We start from the raw sequence: 14,307 nt of genomic DNA on the forward strand, positions 1-14,307 counted from the left end.
CCCATGACTTACTTGCGAGTAAACCCGCCCGGCCCCCGGGATCCGGCAGCAAAAGGCTCCCCGTCCCGCCCCCCTTGCAGATCTGCAGCCCTCCCAGATCTCTCCAGCCGTGCCGTTCGCTCGCCTTTAACCCTTCCCCTGCTGCAGACGGAGGAGAAAGGCTTCTTCCTCCTCCTCCTTCCCCTCCCCACCAGGCGCCCCAGGAAGGACTTCAGCCAGGCTGCCCCTGAGCTGAGTCAGTTTGAGCCAGCTCACCGTTCCTTAGCCTCCAGCTCACACATTTTTGCCTTGGCTCAGGGAGGATGTGTTTCTGGAGCAAACTAATTTTATGCAGGGGCCCAATCGCTTGCTCACACAACTTTAATGCCAGGAGCTCACCAAGTAGAACTTTTGCTCACAAGTGCTCCGATGGTCCAACCTCCGAGGAGGGGGGGAGGAGAGGATCGGGGAGGGGGCCCGCAAACGCCACGGGTGGCCCCGGCCCCTAGGGCCCCACGCGGGCTACGGGCCTGTGTCTTTGGTGCCTTGAAATATAGCCCTAAAAGAGCCAATTTGCAGGGTTGGTCTTCCAGCGAAGTTCATGGGGTGTGGTTCTCAGCAAAAATCTGGCTCAAAATGTATGATGAGTTTCTTCACGTTGGGGGAAGATCAGGCCTGTAGCTACAGTGGGGCATTTCAGGGCCTGCCCCCCTGACTTCCTGCCAAGGCCCCTGACTTCCATGCAGCCTCCAGCCCCCACCCCCGACTCTTTGGGCTACCTGGAGGACTTACCACCACCACCCCTTCCCCAAGCGCAGCTTGCTTCCCCATGTAGGCAAGCAGACTGCGAACGCTGCAAAAGTGAGTTTTAAAATTGTTATTTTTATTTTATGTTTTTTATTTTGTGACGTCAGTGCGCCCTGACTTATTTAAAGCCCCCCCCCCCAATTACAAAACCCTGGCTACGGCCCTGGGGAAGATCCTGTCAGTCTGCTGAATCTGTCATTTTACACCTCAGAGAGAGACCATCGCTTCCAAGTCTTCACGCAAAACCTGAAAGTGAGCTGTGCGTTACAGGCCTCAGAGCTGGGGACGGCCCAATATGGGGTCACTTTGTTCAGTGACCTGACAGGTAAGGAGGAGGGAGCAGTCGGGCCCAAAGTGGGCCTTGGAATGAAGCCTCTGGCGTGAATGTTGGATGTCTCTCAAAAGCGCCAGATAGGAGAGATTAGACCAGTGATGGCGAACCTTTTAGAGACCGAGTGCCCAAGCTGCGACCCAAAACCCACTTATTTATCGCAAAGTGCCAACACGGCAATTCAACCTGAATACTGAGGTTTTACTTTAGAAAAAACAACTCATACATTAACTTAAGATAATCCAAACAAAGTAAGGAAAGCAAACCCAAATTCTTTCATTTACTTAAAATTATTTGGCGGAGAATTCGATACTTTAATGATGGTCTGGGCCTGGCTGGGGCGATGGCACGTGTGCCCACAGAGAGGGCTCTGCGTGCCACCTCTGGCACCTGTGCCATAGGTTCGCCACCACTGGATTAGACCCAAAGCTGGGGCCCAGGACTTAGGAAGTCCTCTTTGCTCAGCCCCAGGGAAATGAACATGGGCATCGTATTAACAGATGGCTGTCCTGGTGTAGGGCATCTTCCTTTTACTGGACAAGAGGAATTGAGCCTTGGACATTGCAGTGGTCCTTTTTGGCTAGATGTCCTCCTAGAGGCAAGTCCTGTTAGCTGCTGGATCACATAACACATAGGTGGCTATTCTGACGTAAAAATCCTTTGGTTTCTTCCCCTGCCCCATGACATGACTAAAGACCAAGAAAAATATATAGCCAAGGCTAAAGACCAGCAAGGTAGCTCTAAATGATGCCAGACAATTAAAAAAATAATCAGTGGATTGACTCTGAGCCCTTGGTAATGTGTCAGAAGACTTCACAGAATTGCTGCTATAGTAACCAGGCAGGCACATAGTCAATAGGTAAAGCTTTCCTCATCATTGCACTTGAAGAAATTGCACCTGTTGAATTTCCACCAGACATACAGTCATTAAAACTCTGCCCCCCAACCCCGCCAATGTGCAGCCTTATCTCGCTGTTCTATAAGCCTTTTCCAAAGAGGGCCTCCACAGCCTCCACCATCCAGAGAATTCCTCCCAAGGTTTAAAGTAAATCTGCCTTCCCCCAGTTTAAACTAGAGCTGCCAACTTTTTTCCTTCTCCCCCAGAGAGTGAGTTTGAGAAGATGTTTGGTATTCCTCATCACCCTTCTCACCCCCCTACACTGAAGAAGTCAGCGAAACCCCCCAAGGGTGCAAAGTCCTGTGACTGGAGAAAATTTGGAGCTATCACAGCGGTAAAAAACCAGGTAAATGGTTGTGTGATGAAAACTGTTGTGGGATGCAAATGGGGTATCTCTGTGTAATGAACAACAGAAGGGAAGGGTCATCCGCTGCCCCCTGGTGACGGCTTTAATGACAGAGCCCCAGTCTCTTGTGGGGAGGGGGATTCCAAGGCAGCTGTTGCTGGCTCCCTTTTGGGGGGAGCCTCTGGTGAGTTAAGAGCAGAGGTCATTTCGGGGGGGAACGCAGGGGAACACAGTTCCCCCGGGTGAGGTGCAGGGGGGTGGGGCACATGACGAAGCCCCGCCCCCTGCTTCCGGCCTCCCCGCTTCCAGCCCTCATTCAGCCAGGAGGAGGCAGGAGAAGAGGGAGGGTAAGTTGCTTCCTCCCCGCCTCTCCCCACCCCTGCCTGCCTGGGGCCAGGGAGGGCCTTGGCGGGGCTTCCTCGCCCTCCCGCTGGCCTTGCAGGTCCACCGCTGGGCCCCGATGTCAGGGGGTGTGGCATATGCTAATGAGTTATGCTAATGAGTCCCCCTAGCTCTTTTTCTACGAAATGACCTCTGCTTAAGAGGCCTTTCTGAAAAAAAATCTTCCTTTACAAGTTTGTAGGTTAAGAAGGAAAATGTTGGATAGGTGTAGCTGTGGCAGAAGGAGAGCAGGCCCAGAATCCTACAAGCAGAGGATGCTTTCTAGTGGGGCTGGCCCAGCATTATTCAGCTTTTCAGTAGGGTTGTCAGGTTCCCCTGGCCACTGGCAGGGGATCAGGGGGTTAGGGTTGCCAGTTCAAGGCTGGGAAACACCTCGAGATTTGGGGGTGGAGCCTGGGGAGGACAAGGACCTCAGGGGGCTACAGTGCCATAGAGTCCACCCTCCAAAGCATCCATTTTCTCAGGGGCAATGATGCATGTAGTCTGGAGATGAGCAGTCATTCTGGGGGAATCCCCAGGTCCCACCTGGATGCTTGCATCCCTACTTGGCAGTGTGAGGATTTAAACCCCAGGTCTCTTGGCTTCTAGTCCAAAATTCCAATCTCTACACCACCCTGCCTGCCTGTCCTAGGAAAGGTGGTTTCTGGAAACAGTTGGTGGTGCTGTGCTGCTTGTCTCTTACAAGAGGTGGTTTCTTTGTCCTGAAACCACCTGTTTGGATTTTGAACGAACAACAGTTTCCACCATTTCTAACTATGCCTGTTTCTGGGCCATTACCTGACAAAGTTTCCTCACCATGTTTTTTCCATGCCAGTTGAATGCTTTCTGACAGTGCTGCTCTGCAAAGGGTTAGACTGACCATTGTAGTGGCTCCCAGGGGTCATTTCGTAGAAAAAGAGGTGCAGGAGCTCATTAGCATAACTCATTAGCATAACTCATTAGCATAACTCATTAGCATAACTCATTAGCATAACTCATTAGCATACCTCATTAGCATATGCCACCCCCCCTGACATCACCGGACGTGTGTCAGAAGGCAACCCCCACCACTCCGGCTCCACTGGACTGTTTTGGATTGCTAGCTATTGGAGGGGGGGGCGTGCAGATCTGTCCTCGCAGAGGAGGGAGAGCGTGTACCTGAATAAAACTTGGTCTTAAAGGTGCCACTGGACTGTTTTGGACCAGTTGGCTCTGCAGCTTACTTGGCTGCTTCTTGCTCTGACTGAGGGCTGCTGGGAGCAGGGGGTGGGGCTTGTTGCATGTGCCCGCCCCCTGGGCTCTTTACTGCCGGAGCTCCGCTCCCGTGCGCTCCTGCAGGAAATGACCCCTGGTGGCTCCCACCTTGTGGAATGACATGCCTGAAGAGGCCAGGAAGGCCCCCACACTTCTTTCATTTAGTAAAATGCGCAGAGCTTAGATTTTTAGGATGGCATAAAGGGATTGGAACTGTAATATAATGGAGCAGAGGTCTATAGTGTAAGGCAGGTATGTCCAACAGGTAGATCACGATCTACCAGTAGATCGCGGTGGGGTCAGAGGTAGATCACCAGCCCCACTTGGTCTCACTAATGGTCTCACTAATGAGCAAGAGCGAAGTTTTAAAGATTGTGCAAGATCAGCCTGGATCAATACCTGACCTACATTTGACACAAAAAACTCTGAATAAAAGTTAAAGAAAGTTATTGAGACAGTTAAAGAAAGTTATAACTCAATAAAAAATAAAAAATGTTCGCAGTTCTTTCTGGATCTTTGTCTCTGTTTTGTTTTTGCTTATTTTGCTTACCAGTAAATGACAGAAGGTGCATTATAAATGGGGGGGGGGGGAACCCAACTTTATTGGATTAAAATCTAATTTGAAACTAATTTGAAACTTTATTTTCATGGTGGTAGATCACCGGCACTTTTGGCCGGAAAAAATATATCACTACCTGTTCGAAGTTGGACATGCCTGGTATAAGGGAATAGGCTAGTTTTCATTGCCAGCCAATGGGGAGCCATCTTGCCTGCTACTGCCATTTATACCCTTGTGGTTAAAGAGTATGGCTGAGAGTTCTGATCAGTGTTAGATTTTCAAAGGCACAGGACTTTATCCCAGATTAGCTGTCCTGGAAGATTTATCCCACGACTGGCTACTCTGGAAGACTTATCCTGACATTGGTCTGCTTGTGGGAGCAAAGATAGAGTCTTGGCTATCTTAAAGTAAAAAGAGCAAACAAATGAAAAGAAAACCTCTTATATTTAAGCCTCAGAAGCGGAAAAACGTCTACCAAATAATTGCTTGAAATAAAAAGATGCTGTCTGGGATAGGAGGACCCCGCTCCAGCTAGCTGATAAAGGTAAAAGTCATGTTAGCAAAGGTAAGCAAGTTTCAGTTTGCAAACCTGCTAAAAAAATAGGAAGGTGATGGACTTTAGGAAAATAAATGGCTCCAGGAAGGCAGAGGTCTTTTTGTCACACAAGATGGCAATATCCAGACTGATGGAACTTTGCTGAAGACATCACAAGAGTCAGGGATATTTCCAGAATTTCTCCCTTTGCTCGGCTACTGGAGGCAATGCTTGGAAGAGTCATCAACTATATTGCCTGAATGCACTTACTGGCTTCATTAATTTATCAGTGTGTAAAATGTGCCACCATGAATGAATTGCCAGTCTTTCACTCTCCCATTCATCAATGAAGAAAACAATGGATCTTTTGCATCCTCCTAGTGCTGTACACCTTTTTCCCCTTCCTTCTCAGGGTTCCTGTAAATCATGCTGGGCTTTTGCTGCTGTATCCAACATTGAGGCCTTGTGGAACATCCATCTGCATTTGCCACGGAACGTCTCTGTACAGGGTATGACTGGTATCAAAAGAAAGCTTGATGGATTTGGGCCAGGTCTGACTAGGGCTGAGCACTAGAGCTGAATATGATTGGCTATAAAATCTATTTCCAAATTCCTACGCATATGCAGAACCTTACACTCAGCAACTTGCCTCTAATCACTGCTGTGAAAACTGTTAGTAAATTTGAGTTACTCTCTTTCCCCTGCATCTGATGGATTTGAATCCCCACCACCACCTCTGATTTACAGAATTATCCTGTGATTTTGTGCATTGTTAATCTTTGTAACTCACTGCCACAGTATGCAACAAAAGCAAACTGAATTAGCTGGACAAATTCCAGGAAGAAAAGATGCGAGGGGTGTGTTGCCAGAACATTAATTTATTTCTACAAGGGATTTTTCCTGCTAGAGAAGTGCTACCTCCTTGTCCTTTACTGTATTTACACATATACCCACTGGATATAGAACAGTACCTATTTCTCTGCCTGATTCAGTGGTTCTGTAAAAAGAAAAGATTTCCAAATGTAGGGTTGCCAGCTCTGGGTTGGGAAATACTTGGGAGATTTTGGGGATGGAGCCTGGGGAGGGCAGGGTCTGGGAGGGGCCAGACCTCAGTAGGGTATAATGCCATATCCATCCTCCAAAGCAGCCATTTTTCTCCAGGGGACCTGATCTCTATTGCCTGGAGATGAGTTATAATTCTAGGAGATTGTCAGGCCCTACCTGGAGGTTGAGGAAATCCAAACACAACATCCATGACAAAAATAATGAAGAGTTGTGTTTGAATTTCCACTTCCTCCTATGAGCTCTCATTTTTGGCTCCTACCTGGAGGTTGGCAACTCTACTGAATCAGGCTACTTCTTTCTGTTTGGGGTGTGGATTGATTTCTACATCATTCCCAGTGACAGATAACTGCCAGATCTGAGTGGAAAGGACTAGAGTGTAAAGGATTATATTTGACAAGTTGATTCTTGAGATTATTACTCTCTTTTTTTCAAAACTCACTTCCCAAAACTTCAAAGTGAATTGAATTTTACATGTTTGAAAACTGAAAATTTTGAATATTGAAAATTCACCTGGATTTCAAATGTGTATTGAAATGTTGATTCTGTATTAAGTCTATTTAGTCAACGGTCATTTTTTTGATTCATGGTTCTTACTGCTAACATTTTTGGGCTAGCCTCGATCAACCTGGTTCTGGTTTACCTGGAACTGGTTTACAGTTCCGCAGGGCCTGCAAGACGGAGCTCTTCCACCAGGCCTTTGATTAGGGAGCCGCACTATGTAGAGCGAGGCCCCGGCCCCAACACCAATAATAGCATCAATATCAATAGTATTATACCACCAACAGCCTGACGCAACCTAGACCAGCTGTCTGCATATTATGATTACTGCAAACGTCGGCCATCGTTACATTAGTTGTACTAGTACTTTATAATTTATTATACTCAGGATTCTATTGTGATTTTATCAACCTTCTTGTTTTAGTGTTTTTATACAGTTTGTAAGCCACCCTGAGACTGCTTTGAAGGGAGGGCGGGATATAAGTCAAATAAATAAATACCTACATATCTTCAGGGAGGGAGACGGGAACTAAGGTTGAATACCACTCAAGGTAGAGGCAAAGGTTTCCCTTGCTCTAAAGCTAGTCGAATCTGACTCTAGGGGTGGGTGCTCGTCTCTGTTTCCAAGCCAAAGAGCCAGCACTGTCTGAAGACATTTCTACGGTCCTGGGGCTGGCATGACTAAATGCTGAGGCACACAGAACACTGTTACCTTCCCACCAAAATGGTACCTATTTATTGACTTGTAATGTCTTGCCTTCGAACTTCTAGGTTGGCAGGAGCTGGGGCCAGAGATGGGAGCTCCCTCCGTCACGCAGCACTGCAGTCTCGAACTGCCAAAATACAGACCTTCCGATCTGCAGTTCAGCGTCTTAACATCTAAGCCACCATGGCCCCCTGAATACCACTCTTACTAAGCCTTATATTTCCGTGGCTAAATGACTTTATTTTAACCTTCCTGAAGTTGCTTTCTCCCATTCCAGAGGCTGTTGATTGCACAAGATGTGGCTGTGGCTGTGAGGGGGGTTTTCCGTGGGATGCCTTCCGTACAGTCCTTGAACGCAGTAAGTTCACCGACACTCTCCCTCGCCTAAGCTGCCCTGGCCACCACATGGCCATTCTGATCTGGAGGAAGTTTTTCTTCAACCCAAACATTGTAGTGTGGCTCCTGCACTTGCCCTAAGCCTCAGCGTTCAACCCTTATGGTCCGTTGGCTCCTCATCAAGACTAGCCCCTGTGGGTAAGGGCCGTAGAGTCTAGAGGAGGTAGTCCCATAGGCCAAAATAGGACTGCTGCTCTGGCTGCAACATCTGTTCAAACAGCTGAGCCTGTTGGGTGGCTACCTGCTGCCACAATTGGTGCTGCTCCTGTGCCTGAGCTGCTCACCAAGCCACACTGAAAAGTACTCAGAACGTGGAGTGATTTCAGCAAGAGTACTTTATTCAATCAGGAACAAGACGAAGTAAGCCGGTGCGCAGGCCGGTATATATGCACAGAAACCCACCACCAAAACACACCCCCTATTCACCCTATAGGTTATTTACAGAAGCCGAGAGTCCCATAGGCTCTCGGCTGCGGACCTGGCCCTCTGATTGGTGCGGGCTAGGATCCGCTTGGCTATTGTTCTCAATGTACGAAGCTTTGGGCTTGTGCTTGACCGCATGGCCCAACGGTCGCGCCCATGATAATGGCGGAGTACATTACACACACACACCAGGCTTGAGGGTTTGCCTCAGGTCTTCCTAGGGTTGCCAGGTCTAGATTGGGAAATACCTGGAGACTTTGGGGGTGGATCCGGGAGAGGGAGGAGTTTGGGGAGGGGCCTCAGCATGGTGCAATGCCATATTGTCCACCATTCAAAGTGGGAGCTGATCTCCACCAGCTGGAGATCAGTTGTAAAAGTGGGACATCTCCAGGTCCCACCTGGAGGCTGGCAACCCTGTGCGTCAGTGGGACTTGGCTTGCCCACATTCTAAACCAACTGTGGGGGGGGGGCCCAGGGGGCAGTGGGACATCATGACTGACTTCCATAGTCAGCAGAGACTCACCAGATGCAGTGTTCCTTAACTGCCTCTTTATTGGTGTAGCAGAGTCCACACAGCCTTCCTCTCGAGTGCAGTTCCCTTCACTCACCCATTTCTACCCTTGAAACTTTAGGGGGCTGAGCTGTACCTCTGCCTTGGGGCACTTCCACCACCAGGCCCAGTTTGGTAGCCTTCTCTTGCTCCAGGCCCCTCCTTTAGGTTCCTCTTACTTCCAGTGTGGCGTAGTGGTGTAGTGGTGAAGAGCTGCGGACTCTAATCTGGAGAACTGGGTTTGATTCCCCTCTCCTCCTCCATATGAAGCCTGCTGGGTGAGCTGGGGTCAGTCACAGTTCTCTCAGAGCTCTCTCAGCCCCACCGACCTCACAGGGCATCTGTTGTAGGGAGAGGAAGGGAAGGCGACTGCCAGCCACTTTGAGGCTCCTTCAGGTAGTGGAAAGCGGGGTATAAAAACCAACTCTTCTTTGCACCTCCTCAGGTTTGCTCAACCAGTTTGCATTCCGCATCTCCTCCCTCTCTTCTTTTTACCCCTGGGGCTCTGCCCCTGCTGGTCAAGCCCAGCCAGCACCACCACACCTCCCTTCTCATAGCCTTGTTGCTCTCTTAACCCCTTCCTTGCCTTGCCCCACTTCAGCTGGGTGGGCATAGGGCTGCTACTGTTTTTTTGTGAGGTGCACTGCCCCTGCCATATCCTGGCACATCTGCTGCCTTTTGCCCAGTAAGGGGAGCCTCCCATGATCCACTAGGCCTCTTCTTCCTCTGACGGTGGCCTGCTTCATGATTAGAGAGGCCTCGGGACAGACGGGTTAAATAAGGGAGGGGAGAAGGCGAGGAGTAGCCGATCCCAAGGCTTTGTACTGCTTGCCGACTGGAGTTGTCCAGTATGCTTTTTCTAGGCCCATCTATGCCTGCAGCTTGACTAAGGTCTCCCAGCCCAGCCCTTGAGAACGCAAGAGGCTTGTGGTTCAAATCCCAGAGGCCCCTTGTTAGGGGAACCTTCCATTCCCGGCCCTAGCTGTAACTATATATCGGGCCCAGAAAGTGAACAAAATTTGTTTTTGTGTAAAACTGAACTTTGTTAACCTTCTTGAGTATGTTATTAGTCTTGGACTTGGACCAAGAAGACCAGATTCAAATCCCAGCTTGGGTGTGAAAGCTGCAGAGTTTGGGGGGGGGGGGGCTTGGGTCTATCCTCTTGTGGGTACAAGACCTAATGAGTGGGATGGAGAGAGAAAGAACCGTTTTCCCACCTGGTAGCCAGTGTGCTCTATTCCAGGTGGGCTGACAGAAGATAAACGCTATCCTTACGTGGCCGAACAGCAGAAGTGCAGAAAGGACCGAGGAAAAGCTGTCGCCTGGATCCAGGACTATGAATTCCTGCCCAGGGATGAGAAACGTAAGGATTTCTGGTGATGGTTCACAAAGGCATGGAAGCCTATGAAAAAGGGGCCGTGGCAGACAACTCCATGCAGAGGGCCCCACATTCAATCCCCAGCATCTCCATTTAAAAGAGTCTCATGGGGGGCAGGGTAGGAAGAACTTGACTTTTCTCTGCCTGAAACCTTGGCTAGACAATATAATTAAGAAGGACCGATGGTCTGACATCAGTAGAAGGCACTTGTTATTTGTTTTATATTTTTTAAAACCCAGAACAAATGATGGCTATGCTTGTCAAGGGTTTGGTTTGTACAGTTGAGGGGCTGAGTTTCAGCTCCCCTTATGGGGAATTGACTCCCGAAGGCAAGCAGGGAGAAGAATGTTCAGAGAAGTAGCCCCCCTTCACAGATACCAAGTCAGACCGTTGGCCCATCTAACTCAATGCTGTTTTCTCTGCCAGGCTACAACCTGAGATTTTTTAACTGGAGTTGTCAGGGATTGAATCCGGGACATTCTGCATGCAAAGTATATGCTCTACAATTGGGCTGCCTCTTTAGATGTAGTTTGGGGTGGATGAACCCACATTTCAAGTGCTAGGTTAAATGAAATCCAGATGAGTAAACTCACAGACCTTCTGTGTGAGTCTCTGGGGGGAAAAATTAAAAGCACCTGAATAGGGCAAGGAGAAAGCAGGAATAAGGGGAGGAACTGGAGCAAGATGCTAGGGACCTGCTTGCTGTGACTGTATTCGGTTACTTCACTGGGCCAAATGCTCCGAATACTGGAAGGAGGTTTCTGCGTTACACAGAACTCTTTGTAAGGTGTAACTGTAAAATTTCTTTTTAAGGACAAAGGATATTGCATACCCAGGCAAATGTAGACCCGGTAAAGATGACAGTACTTTAAAAGAATGGAGCAGCGAATGTTATTGGGTCAATACCAGCCTAAGAAGACAGCATCTTCTTCCAGATTTTTGTACTGGAAAATGTACGCATGCAGAAGTACTCCGTAACCTCAAAGCTAACTTCTGCCACTTTGAATGTAGTCAGTCTGCACTGATTCCTCCTGCCTTCTGAAGATGCCTTGGCCACGCACAAGCTAGTTATGGGTGACCTGGCAGTGAGGGAAAGCCATTTGGCACATATTCAGGCTATTAATTATCATACTTTCACATGTGCCAGGACAGGACTTTAACATGGCTGTAGAAATCACATCCTGGGGCAGGAACTAAGATCTGGTCTCCCTTCTCCATGCCCCAGTGCTAATCTTGGATGCCATTTTCCTTGCTGTTCCCCAGACATGGCCCAAGTCGTGGCTTCCCGAGGTCCTGTAACGTCTCTCATCAATCTCAAAGGGCTTCAGGTAAGTGCCTGATGGAGGTGGACAGAAACCCGTTTCTTCTTCCGCACTCTCCTTGTCCTGTGCCACCTCCAAGACAGAAAACTGCCCCTCCCTCCAGAACACCTCCTGTCCCTTTCTGATCAGTGCACGCTATAGTTTGTGTTCTCTCTCCGTCTGCCAGCATTACCAAAAAGGCATTCTCCAGAGACCTTCTCAGGATTGCAACCCCCAACATCTGGACCATGCTGTGCTCATTGTGGGTTATGGTGGAGGTGAGGCACTCATTGATGGGGATAATGCTGAAGCAGATGCCACCAGCAGTGGACAAATGGGCCTGAGGCTCAGGGCAGTGCATTTAGCATTTGGGCGGGGGCCAGGGATGGGAGCCATGAGCTAGGGAAAGTGGGTGGCCTCTCCAGGCTTACGGCTGACCTAGTCAAACAGACGGTGTGTTTTTAGATGGACTAGAAAAACCAATGGAAGAAAATAGATCTGAACAACTATTAGACACAATAGCACAACAGAGCCTTCATGTTCAGTGGCACTGTGCCTCTTAATAGCAGTTGTGTAGGAACAACAGAGGAGCTGCGGTGGCTCAAGTGGTTAAGACGCTGAACTGCAGGCTGTGGAAGGTCAGTAGTTCAGCAGTTCGAGACCTGGGTGCCGCATGATGGAGTGAGCTCCCATCTCTAGTTCCAGCTCCTGCCAACCTAGCAATTCGAAAGCAAGAAATTGCAAGTAGATAAATAGGTACCACTTCGGTGGGAAGGTAACAGCATTCCATGTGCCTCGGTGTTTAGTTATGCCGGCCACATGTCCACGGAAACGTCTTCGGACAGTGCTGGCTCTTCGGCTTTGAAACGGAGATGAGCACCGCAACCCTAGAGTCGGATTCGACTGGCTTTCAAGCAAGGGAACCTTTACCTTTTACCTAGGAACAATATGGGGGAGGCTGATGTCTCGATAACTCTGTACTTTCCAGAAGCGGGCATCTGACCAGTGTAGAAAATGGAACAGTGGACTAGACTGTTTGTCTTCTGAGCCAGTGAGCCAGCTGCTAGTTTTATTTCAAGTATCTTTGCCCCACTTCTTAGTCTTGGAAGAGCCACCCCTTTCCCCAATGGTGAAGTAGCTAACAGTGATAAGGAAAACTGTTAGAAGACATGCATAAAGAGATTAAATAATCTCAACTCAAAGAGGGGGGGGGGAATTTAGAAAATAGGAAGGAGAAAAGGCCATCAGTAGAAACTTAATGTCCCATGGATTAAACTAATCTTAACAGCTTGGTTAAATACAACAATGTGAACCTCTGAAAGTCTGACAGTGGAAAACCATGCAAGGGACTAAGTTAACATAAGAACACAAGATAACCCAATGTTGGATCAGGCCAATGGCCCATCCAGTCCAACACTCTGTCACACAGTGGCCAAAAATATCAGGTGCCATCAGGAGGTCCAGCAGTGGGGCCAGGACACTAGGAGCCCTCCCACTGTTGACCCCCCCAAGCACCAAGAATACAGAGCATCACTTGTCCCGAAGTCCCTATCTATACCTTGTGGCTAATAGCCACCGATGGACCTCTGCTCCGTATGTTTATCTAATTCCCTCTTGAAGCTGTCCATGCTTGTAGCCGCCGCCACCTCCTGGGGCAGTGAATTCCATGTGTTAATCACTCTTTGGGTGAAGTTCTACAGTCTGGGGCTACTATGAACAGGCAGGACTGCTTCTCTGTGTAGTCACCCATGTGACAACTCTGCTCCTCTGACTAGTCTTCTAGGTTAGGGTTAGGAGACCAGCTACTGACACCTTTCCTTCAGTGGCTATGGAACCGCTTTCCTGAAGTTTCCACTGCACTGAGATTTCCGTGATGTAGGCATGGATTAGGTAAAATTAATAGAAAAGTCCAAGATAGTTAAAAGGGATTGTCAAGTGTTCAGAAGCAGTATACCTCTAATGCTGTTGCTATCAGTGGGAGCTTTCTGGAGACATGCGGCCTGCGTTGATGGACCTCTGGTCTAATCTAGCAGACACAAACTAACTTAATTGTTTATGCTTCTGTGCAGTCAAACCAAGGCGGGGGTCCTGGTCTGCACCGTACTGGACCATCCAGAACTCATGGGGAGAGGCCTGGGGAGAAAAGGTATGCTGACCTCCACTGCTCCCTCTAAGCTGAGTTAGTGTCAGCTAGCTCACAGTTCTTTAGCCTCCGGCTCACACATTTTTGTCTTAGCTCAGGAAGGATGGCTTCCGAGCAAACTAATTTATGCAGTGGCCAAATTGCTCGCTCACAAGTTTAATGCCAGTAGCTCACGAAGCAGAATTTTTGCTCACAAGACTCCAGAGCTTAGAGGGAGCATTGCTGACCTCCAGTCATCAGGGAGCACAAAGAGAAAGAGTGGGGAGCTGGGAGAGGAGGAAGATGGGCCCATTCCCTGGACTTCTGAAGGACTAATGAAGATATTGGGGAACCACTGCCTTCTTCCAAACTTGAAGCGGGGCAGATGGGGAATAGGAGAAATGTGCAAAGGGGGCTGGTTGCAGAGAGATCTGCAAGGCCTGGGGATTTGGCCTGGATTCCAAACTAGAGACACCCCCCCAAAGCACTTTTTAATCCATGTTTTCTCTTCCCACCCAGGGGTATTTTCGGCTGCACCGAGGAAGCAACACTTGCGGCATTGCCCAGTACCCAGTGACTGCAATTGTCAAGAATTCTGGGAAGAAAATGCCTGTCTCGTGCCCTCCTTGATGGCAGAACTGTGTAAGAAAAAGGAATCTCTCCAGCTCTGCAGGCTGGAGCTAACAGCTTCTCTACCAGCAGGCATGTTACTAAGAACGAACGCCGCACGCTCTTATCTCCTAACCACACTGTAGTCCATAATACCATCAATCTGATT

The 14,307-nt window shown here is 48.8% G+C and overlaps 1 protein-coding gene across 1 annotated transcript in view; it reads left to right on the top strand.

Moving 5' to 3' along the window:
* CTSW (cathepsin W) overlaps positions 1-14,289 on the top strand; it is a 28,057-nt gene extending 13,768 nt beyond the window's left edge. Inside the window, exons 2-9 of the mRNA XM_015423898.1 lie at positions 998-1,111; positions 2,222-2,361; positions 5,503-5,599; positions 9,972-10,091; positions 11,370-11,434; positions 11,595-11,685; positions 13,477-13,553; positions 14,049-14,289. Of these exons, the coding sequence (XP_015279384.1) occupies positions 998-1,111; positions 2,222-2,361; positions 5,503-5,599; positions 9,972-10,091; positions 11,370-11,434; positions 11,595-11,685; positions 13,477-13,553; positions 14,049-14,159 (815 nt within the window). The 3' untranslated portion in view covers positions 14,160-14,289. The remainder of the gene's footprint in view (positions 1-997; positions 1,112-2,221; positions 2,362-5,502; positions 5,600-9,971; positions 10,092-11,369; positions 11,435-11,594; positions 11,686-13,476; positions 13,554-14,048) is intronic.
* Positions 14,290-14,307: the final 18 nt, after the last annotated feature.

Source organism: Gekko japonicus, unplaced genomic scaffold (genome assembly GCF_001447785.1).
Source record: "Gekko japonicus isolate JY-2015 unplaced genomic scaffold, Gekko_japonicus_V1.1 scaffold313, whole genome shotgun sequence".
Taxonomy (NCBI): Eukaryota; Metazoa; Chordata; class Lepidosauria; order Squamata; family Gekkonidae; genus Gekko; species Gekko japonicus.